General features: G+C 31.5%; 1 protein-coding gene and 1 pseudogene across 8 annotated transcripts; both read right to left on the bottom strand.

Moving 5' to 3' along the window:
- Positions 1–2,442: 2,442 nt before the first annotated feature.
- On the bottom strand, positions 2,443–4,462 carry LOC136999498 (uncharacterized; annotated as a pseudogene).
- A 1,860-nt stretch (positions 4,463–6,322) lies between these two features.
- LOC136999741 (uncharacterized) lies at positions 6,323–19,196 on the bottom strand. 8 transcript variants are annotated; one of them, XR_010890059.1, is made up of 14 exons: positions 18,817–19,196; positions 17,141–17,322; positions 15,263–15,414; positions 12,596–15,144; positions 12,319–12,528; positions 12,153–12,203; positions 11,951–12,055; positions 11,787–11,870; positions 10,716–10,850; positions 10,428–10,624; positions 10,147–10,229; positions 9,430–9,646; positions 8,846–8,968; positions 6,323–8,752 (listed from the first exon to the last, which is right to left on the bottom strand). XR_010890059.1 is itself a non-coding variant. In XM_067354377.1 (13 exons), exons 9-13 carry the CDS (start codon positions 10,594–10,596, stop codon positions 8,565–8,567), a joined length of 780 nt encoding a protein of 259 aa, XP_067210478.1. In that variant the 5' UTR covers positions 10,597–10,624; positions 10,716–10,850; positions 11,787–11,870; positions 11,951–12,055; positions 12,153–12,203; positions 12,319–12,528; positions 15,263–15,414; positions 17,141–17,322; positions 18,817–19,196; the 3' UTR covers positions 6,323–8,564. The 8 variants fall into 8 exon arrangements, 3 of the variants coding, with proteins under 3 accessions (XP_067210478.1, XP_067210479.1, XP_067210481.1); XR_010890057.1 differs by having other exon boundaries at positions 12,596–15,099; XR_010890060.1 differs by having other exon boundaries at positions 11,787–11,865; positions 12,596–15,099.
- Positions 19,197–19,260: the final 64 nt, after the last annotated feature.

The following is a 19,260-nucleotide window of genomic DNA, read 5'->3' as shown; positions in this document are numbered from 1 at the left end:
TTCGCTCTTATTTTACTAATGCGTCTTTATTTCGACTTACATTAATACGCTCGCTCGCATGGTGTTGCGTTGCTCGCTGCTCAGTGCTTCGCGGTGAGGTAGGTCACGTTCCGTTCTCGCTGTGCAGTGGCCCTTGCTCGGATTTCGCTGACTCTGCTTGGTCGTTGTGCTCCGTCGGACTTTCTCAGCTGCTTATTGCTCGAACTGCCTTGACTGGACCGCTTCCTTATGGAGATTTTATTTTATTTTTTTTTTTTTTTTCGCTTTCATTTTTCGCACTTCTAGTTTCCGTGTTATTTTCGGCCACGCTGTTCCCTTGGGTTGATCGTCTTGGTCCTGCTGCCGTGCCCAGGCCACCAGGGTGTCCATCAACAACCGGACTACGGTGAAGAAGACGGATCCCACCGCTGCCACCAAAATTGTTACGCCGTGCCCGTGACTCAAAGATCTCGTCGCGGGCCAACGCAGGATTCGGGATCCGTCGTGTAGGGCCAAGGGGGTTGATCCAAGGGAGATAATTATTGAACAATGTTCAATGAGAAATAAAATATCTTTATTCACTTAGCACTTGCGTATACTTTATTTAACGGCTTCCTCACAATCGTTACGATCGCGTAAGATACGAACTCGGAGTTCGCAATACCGACGTGCAGCTCGTGCTTAGATCAAACTTAAAAACCCGTGGTGACGATCGAGTCACCTTCTTTTACACAGATCATTATCAAGGTTAGCAACGTCTGCTTTCCATGAATGCTGATCTACTTCGCTTGTTTGTGAGGCAATCCGCCGATCGTTTCCTCATGCGGTTAACGCCTCAGCGTTTAATTATAATCGATTGTTACTTGTCTAAAGAATAGCATTGGTCAATATCTTTGTTAATTTTAAATACCTTATTCGTCTTTTTAAAAACGTGCTTCGAGTTGAAAGTTTTATTTGCTAATTCTTTAAACAATAGCGTTGCTAAATTAAAATATCTCGTTGTAGTCTTTCGACACACAACAGACTTAACATTTTAATTTGATTGAATTTATAATTAGGATACAAAACTCAACTCTTATTCGCATGTGTTTTATAATTTTATTTGTGTATTCTTTACATGTGTGTGTGTGTGTGTGTGTGTGTGTGTGTGTGTGTGTGTGTGTGTGTGTGTGTGTGTGTGTGTTTTATTTTTCCGGAGGGAGGACAGAAGAAATAATAAAATAAAGAGGAATGAACTGACTTACTCGTTGCAGAGTAGTTTCGGATCGGGTTGAATATGTTCGGTGGTTCTGAGCAGGCGCCCCGTTGAGGGAAAGTGTTGTATAGGCGTCGGACCCTTTTGTAAACGTGTGGGCACCCTGCTGCGAGATGGTGTCGTCAGGGTGATGGACCCTCTACTTGAGATGCACCACTTGGTCGCGGCAAAGTATCGACTAATTTTACTTTTTGATTCGCGCCCCCGAACTACTCGAAAAACTATTTCAAGAAACTGAGCTAAACGGAATAAACTGCGCAAAAACTGCTTGAAAAACTGTGTGTAATTGTGTCCGAAGCCACCAGAACACGGGTTTTTATACCCTTTCTTTGGGGTAGATCCCTTTGGAAAATCTTAAGTTTTTGGAGCGGGGATCGAATAGGAACTAGTCTTGCGAGAAGATTTTTAATGTGGGGGAGGATGACGTCATTTTTAGCTAATAGGATTGGGTTTAGATGATTAGGTTACTTGAAATGAGATAGGAAGAAAGGGGCCTTAACGAATAAGGAATAGCGTCGTTTTCGGGTCCATATATGATGGGGGTAGGTTTTTGAGGTGGCGTAACCCGGTTGGTGTTAATTAGTATAGGTGGGGTGCATCTCAGTGTCTTAAGATCTGGGTGGGCGTAGTCTTTAGACCATACGATGGAATGATGGGTGGTCTATAGAGGTGCTTGCCCCTGATTCCCGGCTTTCGGATTGGATGGTTAAGAATCGGTATATAAGTTCGCAAAGCCTTGGGTCACTGATCTAATAAATTTGACAGTTTACGACTGTCGCGTGCCCTTGGTGTCGCGTGGAGAGTGCGACTAATGCATCTCGGTTTCCCAGACCTACTAAACACGTGCGCCGTATCAGGTGTCGCGCCTTCTCGGCATGCGACTGCGGTCATTCCCCGATCGTTACTCGGTAAAACCCTATCTATTAGCTAGGGTTCCCGTAGGTGGAATCCAAGAATATGACTAGCTGGTGCCAGTTTTTTCTTTTTATCTCTTACTCTAACCGTCTGGAGTCGGTTAAGGACTCCAGCTACCGCGAAGTTTTGACTTTTACGGTTTTTCTGGCAACGATAGGCACGCTGAGCGGCCAAGGTATTTTGAAATATCCATGCTATTTTTCTCTGTGAGAAGATTCGAGCTCCTGGTGTCTCATGAGAAAAACAGCTCTGGCGTTATAATATTTTAAAAGTTTTTGTTGTTCCCGCGTTTACTAGGTCTGGTATTTAATGAAAAGAAAAGAATCGTGTAGTCTGATCAGGACGTAACACTTTGTTAATCGTGAGTATTTTCCATAAATCCATGCAGATAATAATTTTTTTACAACTCCTAAACACACAAGATGCATGTACTCGAAAGGCACTTGAGAAACCATTCCTATGGGTAGTTCTGACAATGGACTCTTACCATCTTTATGATGATCCTCATCTAAACATGCAATGTATTCTTCATTAGTTCGCAGGGAATGATTAACACCACAGAAAATATTACGTCCTTCACATATTACACCAGAAATTTTACATTTAGAGCATGGATGGCTGGACATATGGCTTCAATGATTGAGAATAAAAGCACGAGCTGGTGCATCAGCTATGAAGCATCTTAAACGTATAGATAATTTTTTTCTATGAAAAGTAATACCCCAATTAGCCAATATATTTTTTATATCCGCAATAAATTTGTTAAAAAATGCATTAGAGTCATTTGGTTTTGCAGGGCCTTTGTATATCCCTACCACTATTGGTTTGGAATGTCTAATGTTCGCGAGTCTACACTGAATTGGCCAAATATGAATACTGCCTGATTTGTCCAGATTACATCCGTCGGTATTAAAGTCAATGTCTAATTCGCTTGAAAGAGATAGTATTGGAAAGCGCTCAAGTTCTCTGGAAATGCGTGCTCCTATATCAAAATGAATGTATTCGCCTGGATCAACTTTACATGTGACAATTTTATCTCGTGGAGTACCTACAATTGTTCTCACATCTTTCTGTAAGTTACGAAAACAAGAATGTGTTCTAAGAAGAGATACAATATTATTATCTTGCACATGAGTCAAATTATTTTCTACAAAACAGGAGGCCAGTTTCTCTCGAAACGATGGCTCAACCGAGGAAGTACTAACAGAAGACAAAGTATTATCAAAAGAAAGAACATCATTATGAAGAAGAATATTGTCATCTTCAACGTTTATAGAACACGTACTATCGCAAATATTATTTTCCACACAATTAGTATGTTTTGTATTTGACGCGCCCAACGTATCTTCAGTATTAATATTATCTAATTCTCTTAAAGTATTCTTTATATACAAACTTTTACTTTGCAAGTTAGTTTTTATTTCGGATCTAATTCTTCTTTGTTGTCTATCACTTAATTGATGCCACCTTTTTCGCGAAATAGAGCGTTTTAGTAAATAAGGTTTTATACTTATCTGGTGTTATTTCTCGCTGTTGTCCAAGTAGCTATTTTCTCTCCGATGAAGAGTGTATAATATTTCTTGCTGTAGTCTAAATATTCTGTCTCACCAAATAAGAAATCTGAAAAATTTTTTAATTTCTAAATTTTTAATAGACAAAATATTCGCACACCAAGATAAAATTTTTGAGACCGTTGTCAAGGGCAAAAAATTGGCATCTGTTTTAAATAATTACTATCGCATAGCAATACAGCTCGTTTTATTGTTTTATAAATGCTAGCAAATGTAAAAAATCTAAAGGCCATATTACACATAACAAAATAAATTATTTAATAATTATAGTATTGGCTCAAATAAATTATATTGGATATATATATTGGATAAAATAAATTATAATTTATTTTAAATTTATTGTAAAAATGTTTAGTAATAAAATTAATTAGTAATGTAAAAGTATTAGTAATATACAGTAGAACCTCGATTATCCGTGGTAATGTGGGAGGAGCATACCTCGGATAACCAAAATCTCGGATAATACGGAAAATAAATACATACAAAGGCTGTTTTAACTTTTATGTATGTATGTTTTTTTATATATTTGAAAACATAACTTTATTATTAGATAAAAATATAAAATATAAGAGTCAATTGACGAATGCACATTATTCTTTGTTGCAAACATGCGTTATTGGCTTAACAAAGTCAGTAATACGAAACTGCTTTAATTTGCTCATGCGTTTTTTAGCTGCAATATCTCTCCATCTTTTTATTAATAAGAGATCACTTGCAGTAGCTTCTGATTGTTCCTCAACATATTTAAGCAGCGTAACATAAATTCGTATTAACGTATTATCCGAGTTTTTCCGTATTATCCGAGGTTTTACTGTAATGTAAAAAACCTAAAGCTCATTTTTTAACTATTTTACATGCGAGCATTTTACTAACTACTAAATTAACAGAATTAATTGTAATTTATTTTAAATTTATTGTAAAAATGTTTAGTCTTAATAAAATTAATTAGTAGTAATTTTTTAATAAATTATTAGCTAGCATAGCATGTTCCGTGCCTCGATGGCTTACGCTGAATTTTCCATTCAGGCCGTTCAATATTTTACATAAACAAATACATTATCATAAAACATTTTGCAATTTATTTCTTTTGTTCTACACTATTTTGATAATACATCTTAAATTTATTATAATATATACGGTTGGGCACGGAACGTGTTAAGGTATAAAGGGAAAAATAAGGAATATAAATTATTTTATTAAAATTATTAAAATAACTAAAACGAGACAATTGCAAATTCGCGAAATGGAGTGTTTCAATAAAAAAGACTTACCTATCTGATATTATCCCTCGCTGTTGTCCAAGTAGCTATTTTCTTACCGATGAAGATTATATAATATTCCTTGCTGTCCAATCTTTGCAGTTTAAATATTCTGTCTCACCAAATAAAAATTTGAAAAATTTTTTAATTTTCAAATTTTCAACACACTATATTCGCACAAAATATTCGCAGATGAAATTTTTGTCCGGCAGCTCTCGCTATTGCAATCAGAATGATGCAAAGCGCGACAATTGTTAAAAATGCCACTCGACAACGCTAACGGTTCCACCAATCACAAGCTTGTAAAATGTGACGCAGCATGTGTCCGCGAATCCGCAGACCGTTGTCGAGGGTAACAAATAGGCGTCTGTTTTAAATAATTACTATTGCGTAGCAACACAGCTCGTCTTATTGTTTAATAAATGCTAGCAAATGTAAAAAACCTAAAGGCAATATTACACATAAAATGTAAAAAACCTAAAGCCCATTTTTCTACTATTTTACATGCGAGCATTTTACTAACTACTAAATTAACAAAATAAATTATAATTTATTTTAAATTTATTGTAAAAATGTTTAGCATTAATAAAATTAACTAGTAGAAATTTTTTTATAATTATTAGCTAGCATAGGATATATATAATACAACTTAATACAATATATTAATAAAAAAAATTTATATTAAAATTTAAACGCATATTTTTAAAGAAGAAATCTGTATATAATTCAGCACACGCATGCTATTATGCATGTATAATTTTATTATGTATAAAGTTCTAATGTCACTTATACAACACATAACAAATATTGAAGAAAGTAGAATGATAAACTCACATACGGAACATTTTTGATATATTAAAATAAATATAACGCTTCTTATATTTAACATTATATTCATATCGTATTGCTCTATAATTTAAAAACAGTTTTATTAGATAGTATTTTTAGTAAGCAATGTGGATAGCTATATAAAAATGTGTTCAAAATAAATTAGAGCTGTTTCTTTCGAATGTTTTAGAAAGGATTAAAAAATACGTCACACGCATGTTGTTTGGCAATTTTAAATAAATTTGTAAAATTTTATTTAAATTATATCTTGTCTACAGAATGTATGTATACAAAATCTATAGAATTAACCATTAATAAAACAATTTGTGTTTTTCAAGTTTTTTAAAAATAAATTATTAATTTTATTAATTGTATTAAAGTGCCATTAAATTAAATGTACGATGTATCATAATACCATTTAATTAAATATCATCATGTGACGGCAGAGCATGCTGCATTTCTGCCGTGTTTTTGCCGTCATAGCGTGCTCGCCGACAAGTTTGATTTCTACCGACAATCTGCTGTTACACCGTGACAGCAAGTTATGTGCAATCTCTGTATGCATTCTGCCGATATATTATGCCAGCATAAAATGTTTGAAATTTGCTCTATTTATGTTGGTAAGCTATGCTCAATTTTTGCCGCATTTCTGCCATTACATAATGATACACGTTATACTCGATTTTTGCTATGTTTCTGACGACATTAACTAAAACGGCATACTCTGCAAGAATATTGACAGCATTTTGTCGATATAGTATGCAGCATATAATTTGCAAAACGTGCTCTGTCCGATTTTGCTATCTGAAATTGACTATTTGACACTTTCAGTTTTCTATTAGCTGGAAAATTCAATTATTACGTGTTTTAACAGTTATGTGCCATTTATGGTTTTTCTGTGTGGTCTGCGCACATAACTTAAGAGATATAGATATCTTTAAGTTAATATAATATTGACTATTTGACACTTTCAGTTTTCTATTAGCTGGAAAATTCAACCCTGTTGAAAAGGTCTTATATATTCTGATAAAAAAATATTAAGATTAGACTAAACTAGATTACATGCGGTTTCTGTCATCGAAATTTCTCATACATACAAGTAGAAAAGTATTTTCACAAATTAGGAATTTCCCATATATCCTAATAAATAAGGATCAATATGTTTTACTTCTAATTAGAATATATCAGAAGTTATAAGATTGACAGAACAGTTGCATTATATGAGATTTTATGAGAATATATGAACTCAGTACTTTTATATTTGAATTATTATTACACTAATTATAATCAGAAATCTTGAAAATACCCATTAAATTAAATATAGAACACATAAGAGAAGCTCAAAAGTTCTAATTATAGTTCAAAATAAATAGATGACCCTGTTAATACTAATACAAACTCATGTTGGAAAATATTACAAATCCCCGTTACATCGAATAAAAGCATGTGCAAAATGGTCGAAAGTTCGAGTTAAAATATACAATTAAAAATAGACAGAAGAACCTGTGAATTCAAATACAAATTCCTATTCGAAAATATTAAAAATATTCATTCAATCGGGTAACGGCATGTACGAAATAATCGAAAGTTCTAGTTAAATTATAATTCAAAATAAATAGATGATCTTGTTAATGCAAGTACGAACTCTTATTTGGAAATCTTGAAAATACTTGTTCAATCGAGTAACGGTATGTGCAAAATAATCGAAAGTTCTAGTTAAATTATAATTCAAAATAAATAGATGATTTTGTTAATGCAAGTACAAACTCTTATTTGGAAATCTTGAAAATATTTGTTCAATCGAGTAACGGTATGTGCAAAATAATCGAAAGTTCTAGTTAAATTATAATTCAAAATAAATAGACAATCCTGTTAATGCAAGTACGAACTCCTCATTTGGAAATCTTGAAAATACTTGTTCAATCGAGTAACGGCATGTGCAAAATGATCGAAAGTTCTAGTTAAATTATAATTCAAAATAAATAGATAATCCTGTTAATGCAAGTACGAACTCCTCATTTGGAAATCTTGAAAATACTTGTTCAATCGAGTAACGGCATGTGCGAAATGATCGAAAATTCTAGTTAAAGTATAATTCAAAATAAATAGATAATCCTGTTAATGCAAGTACGAACTCCTTATTTGGAAATCTTGAAAATACTTATTCAATCGAGTAACGGCATGTGCGAAATGATCGAAAATTCCAGTTAAAGTATAATTAATAATAAAAGTATATTAATAATAAACAGATAAATCGGTGGATTTACGGTTCTAGGAAGTTTGCAATTAGAATGATATTTGCGTGTCGCCCATCAAAATTTATAATTTATTATTGTAATAATGAAATTGAATTAATAATTTTATTTTCGTGAAGACAGAAATTTTCTTCATATATGCAATGTGGAACATCCTAATGTTTCTCATTCAATTAAAAATCGTAAATTTAATAAATTTTCATATTTAAGATATATTACATATATTTTCAAATAAAAATAAAAATTTATTAAATTCGTAATTTTACAATTTATTGCAACCTAAGGAGTGTCACTATCATTTAATATATAATAATACATATAAGTTACGATTAGTAAGTAATTGTTCAAATCAATCATATTCAAATCAAAAATGTTATCTTACTCGTTTAAGTATTATATAAAAAAGAAATACAAGGTTATATTTTTAAATTGTATTATTTATGTATTATTTATTATATATTATTATGTATTATTTCTAAACATTTTTATCTTATATATTTTTTTAAACATCTTTGTCATTGGCTTCTTTTTCGTTTGAATCACAATTATCAGATTCGTACGATGATGAGTCATTTGAACTGATCGAATCGTCAGATTTTCCCAATTCGCTGGATTCATCAGGTGTGCCTAATGCATTCCCGACATCCTCGTCATTATCTTTTTCATTTCTCACTTTTGGCACCTCATTCGCTGAAAAAAATTTTACGTTACATTAACAATATTAGAGTGTGATTATACATTATATATTGTATTACATATACACTTAAAATTCTGAAAGCTTACTTTTCTTTTTTTTATTTAAATCTTGCATTTTGCTTCTAATATATCCCGTATAATCCATCAATTCTTCGGCAATTTCCTCCTCTGACAAATTGCGCTCAGAACGCAGGAAGAATTGATATATGTCTAAAAATAATGATATAAAAAGAAAACTTTAAGAAAAAGTTTGGGAAAGACACAAATAAAAACTTCTGACTAAAGACTTAAGACTGAAAACGATTTTTGGCGCAGTAATTTTGTAATTTTATTATCGGTGACAGTTGTGATATTCTGATTAAAGATTAGCTGTCTTTGAACCAAACGATTTTCATTATTTCTATCACTAATGATAAAAATACATTCAGCCATACCAATGATATTCAATCCCTTTCTGGATGAAACTGAATGTCAATTTAGAAAGTAGTACATGCATGAGACCGTTAGTAATTCATGATAAAAAAAATTGAGGGACATACAGATATAGCCGAGGATTTCGGAAACATTAAGAGCATGGAAGTCTTTTGCATGACAAAGATCAATAGGAAGAGCAATTAAATAGTGTTTACACTACTTTGAATTACTTTAAAGATTGTATTAACACATTGTACCTTTAATTGCTAGCAGTCTTATACTGTCAAGTGCAGGCTTGGGTGCTGCTCCTGTTCGTCGGCATCCAGTACCTGTGATACTGCTTGTTTTCAATTCATCAATCGAAAATACTGCCAATGCTATATTTTTCACAAATTTGGAATTTGAATTTCCCGCATTTGTAACGCTATTAGTGTATTGTTTTTTGGAGATCCATATGTCCTGTCCAATGTGCATCTGAAAATTCATGTAGCTTAATTTCAATTGTCAAAATGAAAAACGGCTTTACAAATTATTTTTTCGTGAAAAATTGCACGATAAATAAATGATAACAGATTATGCATTTTGCTTGTGTAAAAAATAAGTAAAATTGTACTGCATACTATCCCGTGTGAAATGAGAAAAAAGGAGAACACTTATAGAAATATAAAGTACTAAGAAATAATAACGAGATTATTTTACAAGAGAGAAATTATTTTACATCTTATGCCTCTCTCCCTCGCCTTTATATGATACCGCTTTTTACCACAAACACAATACACTGTCATTTTGACTTTAAAAGTCGGGATGATGTAGTAGTTTTACATGAGATGATGTAGTACACAATGCAATTTAATCAAAAAGTAAGCTGTAAATTTTTTTATATCAATTTTTGGACGTAGAAATATTATATACTATAATATATCATATGCATATACAATTGCAATAGATATTACATACTTAAAATATATACCTACCAACATTTTATTATTACACTCTCTTACTAGACCTACTTTGGCTGTGCCCAAGGTAGATGCATTTAGTTCATTTCTTGGAGTATCTGCAAATAAAACTCTGTTTAGGGTATTTTCATTATTTTGTATTCATACTTATAAGTTACCTCCCCCCCCCTCTCTGTTCAATATTATCTTTAAACATCACAAACAAGAAGCCATATAACAATTCTTTAATTAATACATGAGCCAAACTATAATCATTAAGCAAAACTAAGAATACATAACATACACCTGATTCTTACTTTGCCACTGCGTCCAGTTTCCCAGAAGTGTTCTTAACATCGTCTGCGTCTCGTTATGACGTTTATCATTATCGTTCTTAATTTTTCTGATTTCATCAAAAAATTTGTCCCACATTTTTTTCTCACTATCATCTATGTGTCCGGCATTTTTTTTTATTCCTTCTCTCATTTCTCCGTTTTCTTGCTAGTTTAGCCGACTATAGTACATAACAGTTGTATTATTAATTTAATTTAAATTTTAAAAGAAATCTGAGTAGCAATGTTTAATTAAAGTACATCAATTCTTACAACTCTTTTGTCGACAACTGATTCTTTGTTTGTTTTCTCTTCTGAGACCGCTTGCGTTGTACAATTGTCGTAAGGCTTACTGACTAAGGTTGCAATACAAGATGTCGATGATGTATCTTTGTCGTCATTATTCTCCTGCAGTAATTTTTACAAATTATTGTCAGAACACGCACATAATATAATACGGGGTAGAGTCGTAAATCGTAAGAAATTGACGAATCACAGACGCTTATTCTTCTGTGATTTGTCTGTGATTGGTCAATTTCTTACAACTTACTCTACGACTACATTGTAGATCCCGCATAAGTTTTGAAATATGAAAAAAGAAAATGATCTCCTATATATCTCACGTAAGAAATGTACGCAATTCGAATTTCTGTAATATTAAATTTCTCAAATAATAAAATTAAAACATATTTTTATCATTAACGTATCTATTTTTCATATTTCTTATTATTTGAAGTAAATATAGTTAAACAAATTTTTCATTTCACCAGATTAAGATATAATCATAAGTTTCTACTTATGTTTATTATAAAATGTATCCAACAATGTGAACATTTTCTTAGAAATAGATTACGTTTTATATAGCAGTTATATATTTTTCAGAAAATTTATTGATAATAATTAATGTGGAACATATTTCGCACTTACATCATAAGAAATACTACGCAATTATGAACAATTTAAAAATATTGCCAACATTTTTAGTGCAGTAAGTTTGCAATGAGAATTATTCTCTATTATTATTTATTATTATCAATAAGATAAACGGCACTTTTTTAAACGTTTAATAATTAAAAGTTCTCTTTTTATAATTACAGGACAAATTAAGATATTGTTCATAAAGTGTTCGATTTTCAAAAAAACTGATGCAAACTGCTCACCATACAGATATGAGTACAAATTTCTAAGAAAAAGAGAAAGAATGAGAAAGAGAAAGAGAGAGAAAGAGAAAGAGAGAGAATTTAAAATTCAGTAACAATTTCCATCGTAGGAACTTGTTACGGCTTTCATGAATACATTCAGTCAACAATATTGTTTTGAATAAGTAAAAATTGAAAGTCTTACGGTTTTCTTCACGTTTATGCCCTTGACATTCTCTGTATCTCTTTGTTTCTCAGGCACTTCACAAGGTTCACAGTTTGCTCTTTCCTTAGGTAATATACATTTTTACATCTCTTATTACATATATCACCATACAATATTATGTTAATTTCAATACAATTACTTACATTTAATATGTGAGTGATTGGTATCTTAAATGATTCGTTGCTTATTACTACACATTTTGTTTTACTTCCTTCTGCTTTGTTTTCTTTTTGTACATCAGAACGTTTCTGTAAAAACATTTTAATATTTATTATTTATAGTATGCAATATAACACCAATTAAACATTATATTGCTAATTTTTAATAATAGTAATTAATTTTCACCCGTTTTAAGGATTCTCGCCGTTCCTTGGTTTTACGCTTTTTTGGGATGATCTGAAATGTAAAATATTTGAAATTAGCGGTTGATAAAAATAATTTGAAATAAATACTCCTAAAAATTTAATTGTTTCACAATTTAAAGGCATATAATGCTATTTTAACTTTTTACCTTTTTTACATCATCAACTACGACTCCTTTGGCTATTGTGCTTGTTTGCTTTTCGTCCATTTGTATGGCATCCGCTTTATTATTGTTAGTAATATCGCTTAATGCTCGTATCTCACTGGGAATGACAGATTCGCTTTTAATGTAGACCGAAGGAGGTAAAATTTCGTTTTTCTTGTCGGAAATCTCCATTTCTATATAATTTGATGTATTCTAAAAATAATAACTTACTATCATTAATTGTGAACCGCGTGTATGAAATTACACTGAAGTTACTTACTTCATTGAATCTCTAAAGTGTTTGGGAAAAAAGCAACATAATCTTTGCCTTCCACACTCATTACTAAAACTTTCGACTGAAAGTGTCTAATGTCAACTATATTTTCGTTGCCTTCGTTTACTATTTCAAATATGTGTTTTATTTTTGACTCATCGCGACCGTTTATGCTTCTTATTGAAATATCATAATAATGTATATAACACTTTTTGTTGACTATAAGGAGATTCTGTACTTTTACTATTTTACCGCTGTTTAAAAGAATCATTGTGTCATTTGTTTTACGGGGTCGCGTATATGCTACACTATGAATTACAGTTTGTCTGAAAATACATCGATTAAATACATCAATGCGTATTTCATTATTATTAAAAAACGTTTGTGCCAGATTTTTGAGATTTTTTTTTGGTTCAATCATGCCTATTACCGACGCACCATTTTCCGTTTGCACGCAATTCGTAAGAAGGCGATGATTAAACAAATTGTAGCAATATTCTTTACAAATTATACTTTTCGAAGAAGCATCGATGCGTGAATGCAGCGAATAACGTTTCAACCAGTTTACAGAAATTTGATAACTAATGCCTTTCGCTGCGTTTACGTTTTGCTTGAAAAGAAATATTCCATTCTCAAAAGGAAATGTCGAGCTTGCCCAAAGTGGTCCAGATATTCTGACAGATTCCACAAAATGTAGTAACGAGTGAACATTAAATGTCATAAAACTTTCACCATAATATTTTTGACTTTCTAGTACGAAGATCTGTAAATTTTTATCGCATTCAATCAAATCCTGTTCAGATATATTACATGTCAAAAGTGTATGCATACTTTTTACGAACAGTAAATAGGAATGAAAAAGTTCATTTCTCAGTATCCCTTGTATGCAAAGTACACTATAAAATAATATCCAGGATCTCCATTCAGATGCTTTCCATTTGACACAGTCAAAAATTGATCTGGGCAGCCGGTGAATTTCATGTGGAGGCTTCAAAAGTAATAATCGTTTATCTATCTTTTCTTTGTCACTTTTCGATAGGTGTTTCTTGGACCATTCCATCCAGATTTGCCGTGTTACACCTAACAAAGCACCATGCATATAGTCTGGTGGAAATCCCCAAACACAATCAAGTAAAGGGAATAGTAACATAGCTGAATAGCCTTTCACTCCATTTACTACTTTTTTACATCGCACCGCGGTTTGTACATCCAGAATGTACTTTTCATGAGTGCGCAGTAGTGGATCGGTCATTTGGGATATTGGATATCGCATAGTTGTCCCATCGTGTTTTCCCTTTATGTAGCACCAGCTGCAACCATCATATCCGTTAAATTGAATGCGGTTTTGTGCGATTGGCCTGGCAACCGAATCAACACACCATAGTGCACTGTATACTTTGAAATTAATGATTTCTCCGGTTGCATGAACTATTATGTCGACTCCTCGTTCCATTAGAATGGCAGCTTGATGATGAAATGTTGAAATATACAGGTTCATGAATTGAGGTTTTGGTTCTTTATTTGTCAACCATAGCGCCGCTAATATAATATTTTTAAATCGTATTTCTACTGGCAACTCATTTATGTAAAGCTGCAATGGCCAGAAACTTTGTTTCGAACTTTTAAATAATGGGGCGCCGTCGAAGTTCGAATTATACGTAAGAATAAATTTTGTTTTTTCTTGAATACGTTTGTATATAAGAGAATCGTAAATGTCTTTTATGCAAGTTTTATTTACATTTTTGACATTATCTTCAATGTTCTGCAATAAACTAGTTTGCACTGTTTTATCGTTTAAAATCATTTGGATTTGGTATGCAACATCTAAGCTCAGAAAATAATTAGAACTTTGCAATGTAAGGTTTTGTTTTTTTTTTGCACTTGACACAGATAGTATCAGCACTTTGAAAGGTGTCTTCTAAATTACATTGCATCAAAGGCAGACTACAAGTTTCGCAGTAATAATGCAAAGTTATTTTATCTCCAGAAGGATCATAAATTTTTGCGCGTATATAATGACTGGCATTCCATTTACTGAATTCTGGACCGGCTAAGGCTTTAATAAAACTGATAAAATCTTCCTGATCTTTTCTGGTCGATTTTTTTTTTTATAAAATATGCTGTTGACATTAGCAAAACATCAGACACAGTGAGGCCAGATGCTGGAAACATTATGCTGTTTCCGTTCAAAGCATTGCAATTAAATCGATGATTATTGATAGTATTACTAATACTATTTTCTTCGGTACAATAAAACGAGTCATTTACATCAGAATTATCAAAAAGATCGTCGGCACTTTCAGAATCTGAGTAATCGGTATCGATTTCACTTTCAATATCTACTTCACATTTATCGCTATACGTTTCTGATTCATCGGTATCAATTTGGAATTTATTAGTATCGGATTTGCAACGTTTAATCTCAAGTTCTCTCTCGAATTCGTAGGGATCATTATCGGTTGCAGATACTATGTCCACGGGAATAGTATTACTAGACTGATTCAATTTATCTGCAAAGCAATATGTTTTGCATAGGTTTTTATTTGCATTAAAATCTGTAATCGTATTCAGTTTAAAAGTTCAAGTAATGTTCGTGATACTAAAATATATAATTATATATTGTAATTTTCAAATATTAATATAATGAATTTTGAAATAAAATAATTAACGTACGTAATGTTTGTGCCCTTTCCTTCGCTAATTTTCCCCATCGCCATCGAGTTCGTTTACTCACACTTCCGCCAGTATACGCATTGGTCAACGGAAGCTTATATAGTTTTTTATTGCAATCAACCATCTTTGTATTCGAGGTTGAATTAAAATATCTTCAAAATATCGAATTTGTTAAATAAATTATGAAAGAAATGTATTAAACGCTAAAAGTATTCTTAATTGTTTTATCAAACTATGTAATAAAATAACGTTTAACTATATGACAAAATATGTACATGATTTTTCTAATATAATCGGCGGATCATAAATTGCTTCATTACATATCGCCATGAAGGAATTAAAATCGCAATGTGAAAACTTATAGTCAATCATTAAATAATCATAAAATTAACTGATCATTTGCAATTCTATATGCGATTATTAACGAAGAGCAATAAATTAAAACTATGAAAATTGCTTCTGTAAATAATATATACTACTGGACAGAACAGTAAAATGTATTGAGAAATATTAATCACAAAGTTAATAACTGTATAATAAATTAATAGTTCTATGTAATGAATATATAAGTAAGAAAAATGTATCACCACAAATTTTATGGTTGAAATCAACTAAAAATTACATTTATAAAACCACAAGAGAAGTCGCTAAAAGTATGGTATTCATTATATGAAACATGAAGCAAAAACTCTCAATAATAATGCATTTTTTTTAATATACCGTGAAGATTTTATATTCCTTGCAAAATTTCACGAGTTTACGAACCATACTTGCACGCCATTGGTGAAAGTAAATTATTATTTTACGAATTTTAATAATAATTTTTTTTATTAAAATGTAGATTTACTATAGTACATGTAATATGTAATTATAACCCATAAAGCACCAAAAAATGGGCGTCTCATAGTTTTCTCATGCAAATACTCTCTGCTCTTTCTTCATAAATGAAGAACGCAGAACCATTGCAATCATTGGCAACCTACAACGACTATACTGCAAGAGTAGTCGGAGTCGACACAAGGACCTGCGAAGCAAAATTTGCTATGATACGACCTCAGTACTAAATTGTAGATTTCGCCATATTTGATCACATTTATGTACTGCAAAAAATCGCATTTGAAATTTAGACATATATGTAGTTTTTTGCAATGGTAAAAATATAGTAAATAAGACCAAATTTGGAATTTTATACAAGGTCGCTCATCCTGCCGTCTCACCTCTTTCTGCGTACCGGCAATCCGATTACCCAAGGCGACAAAGTCCCGAAAGCGCGCATGCCTAAGTTCACAGGGAGAGACAGCTATGTGGAGCGCAAATTTGCTTGCATAGTCCCAGCTTTATGGGAAATAAGTCATGTACATAAATAATTTGTAATGGAAAGAAAAAAGTATTAATTGTTGCAACTATTGAAATAACAAAAAATTTACGTATTTTTCTGTCAAGTATGCAACGTAATAACATTGTTAAAATATAGTATATTATTTGTCGGAAATCATTAATTCAAGCATATATATTTTATAGAATTCTTATATATAAGTTAAATACTGACTGGTTAATAATTAAATTCAATTGATAATTAATAATAAAAAAGTTAAACTCCATATCAGACATAGACGTTAGCGCAGGCTTCAAGTGTACTCTGTTCGACTTATATCTTACTAATTCAATTATATGCACAAGATTGCGTGGTTTTTCTCAATGCAGTTTGTAATTTTATATATATGTAAGATAAAAATAGTAGTTTTAGTGTTGTATAACATGATATGATCGCGATGATGCGAAAGTTTGAGGGGACATAATTCCTTTTTTTTTTAAATTTTATCGCATGATCTAAGATCCGTATTAGATAAAATCTACAGAAAACCACATGTATTTTACCTTATATAGTGCGTTTAGTCGTTCCTGTATAATACTTGAAGAGTGGTCTTTGGTGTTATCATTCCTAATCTTCTGTTGAAATGATTCGTCTTCAGTCGTTTCAGTTGCGGAATCCAAAAGATGAGCTGGCAATTGTCTTATTCTTTCAGAGTTTTGCTTTTTTAGTAACGCTTCTTCGCTATCTGTAATTATATATAACGTAATTATAACTTAACAAAGTAATTACAACTTGTAATTTACAAATGAAATCCGATTCATGTCAGAGTTTAATGACTTTTTTTTTAGGTAAAAATTTCTGATTTTATTTATGAAAATAAACCGTTGATAAGTTTCGCAAAAACAAAAAATAGTACATATTATATTCCTTTAAAACTTGAAAAGTTAAAGAAATATCACTTTTGTCTTTGCATTTGAAATAAAAAGAAGAAAACTTTCAGAGAGAGAGAGAGAGAGGGGGGGGGGAGAGTGGGAGAGAGAAGGGGGAAAGGGGGGGGGGAGCAATGTTTGTAAAAGCAGTGATATATGCATGAACTTCTTATTGTTTTTATTATTCTTGATTCATATTCAAACTTTAATTTTATAGATAATAAATACACATAATCTTAATTTTATTAGCCTTAAATATCGATATTATGGTTAGTAATTTTGAGTCTTTAACTTGAATATTAAATTTTAAAAATAAAAAGAATATATATTAAATAAGTCTGTTAATAAAAATAAATGTAAATTGTAAATACATTTGAAGTGAGCATTGGCATTTATATTTCAAATAAATTTTTAAACATTTCTGTATAATAAATTTTTTTTTAGACTAATCTACTCTAATTTCCCTCATTGTCTCTAAATGCTGAAAAGTATATTTTATTGCAAATATAACATGACAAGGAAATTGAGATGTTAAAATTCATTTATTATTAAGAAAATCATTGTAATCGATTTGTTTAATTAATCCGAAAAAGGCATGGAAATACATACTTAAATTTAATAAATAATTTAATAAATACATACTTTAATGTAGTAAATAAATTTTAGATTTATTTTTGGGTAAATAATTTTACTTATTAATTATTAAGTAATTAATAATGTTATCAACAATGTAAAACAATGATTTGAACTGCATACACCAAAAAGTATACACCTAAAAACCAACCGAAGCACTATAAACACGCTAAACAATGATGTGTGTAACGCCCATGAATTATTTGTTTTCGTTGCCTTTGTTTTCATTCTCTTTGTTGAGGCGAGAGCCTGCTGATGAGACTATAAGGGGCTGAGCACAATGAAAAGCACAGGCAATAGGAACAAGAAATAACATAGAAGAGAAAGAGAAAAAAGCTATTTCTCTCTCTTTCTTTCCTACATTATTCCCTGTTCCTAATGCCTGTGCTTTTCATTGTGCTTAGCCCCTAAGAGAAACACACGTGCCTGAATTTCTTAAAACATATGAAATTATTTTTTATTTGAAATGCTAAATTAATCGAAAAAGACTAATTAATGTGTATATCATTGCAAAACAATATAATATCATTGTTGTTATCTACACAGCAATGCCAATAATATGCATTAATTTTGTTTAAAAATCGAAATTTAAGAAAATATCGTTTTAATGATGTTTTTAGTTATCAATTTTTATTAAATATTAAAGTAGAAAATGTTTTAATAAGTTATTATCTTACCTGCAACGGAAGCAACAATTCCCACTCTGATGCACTTTGATTTTGGACAGTTAATTTTATATTTTTTTTGCAAATCGCCAGGATTAAATTTAATAATATGTTTTGTTTCAATAATGTCGAAATTTTTGCTGTTTAAGAACCTCACTAAACTAAACATTATTGATTTTATCACTCGCGGTCGAATTCTCGCTTTTGTTGAAAACACGTGGATGAAAATAAGTGAGTACTGGAAACTAGAAGCTCGGTAGCCGGTAGCACGCAGTATGCGGTAGCATTGTGCAGGAGATAACGCACACAAGCGTGACCGTGTACATGTGCGCCTGCGTAAGCACTGCGCAACAGCTGAGTCACATATATGAAATTTCACTTGTGTGCGTTATTCCCTTCGGCCGGCTTCGAGTTCCATCCCAGCACTTCTCTTCTAGCGAGCCTCACACTTCTTAA

The sequence above is a fragment of the Linepithema humile genome, chromosome 4, assembly GCF_040581485.1.
Source record: "Linepithema humile isolate Giens D197 chromosome 4, Lhum_UNIL_v1.0, whole genome shotgun sequence".
Taxonomy (NCBI): domain Eukaryota; kingdom Metazoa; phylum Arthropoda; class Insecta; order Hymenoptera; family Formicidae; genus Linepithema; species Linepithema humile.
Note: the sequence above shows the minus strand (reverse complement) of the source record. Positions and strands in the feature narration are given on the sequence as shown.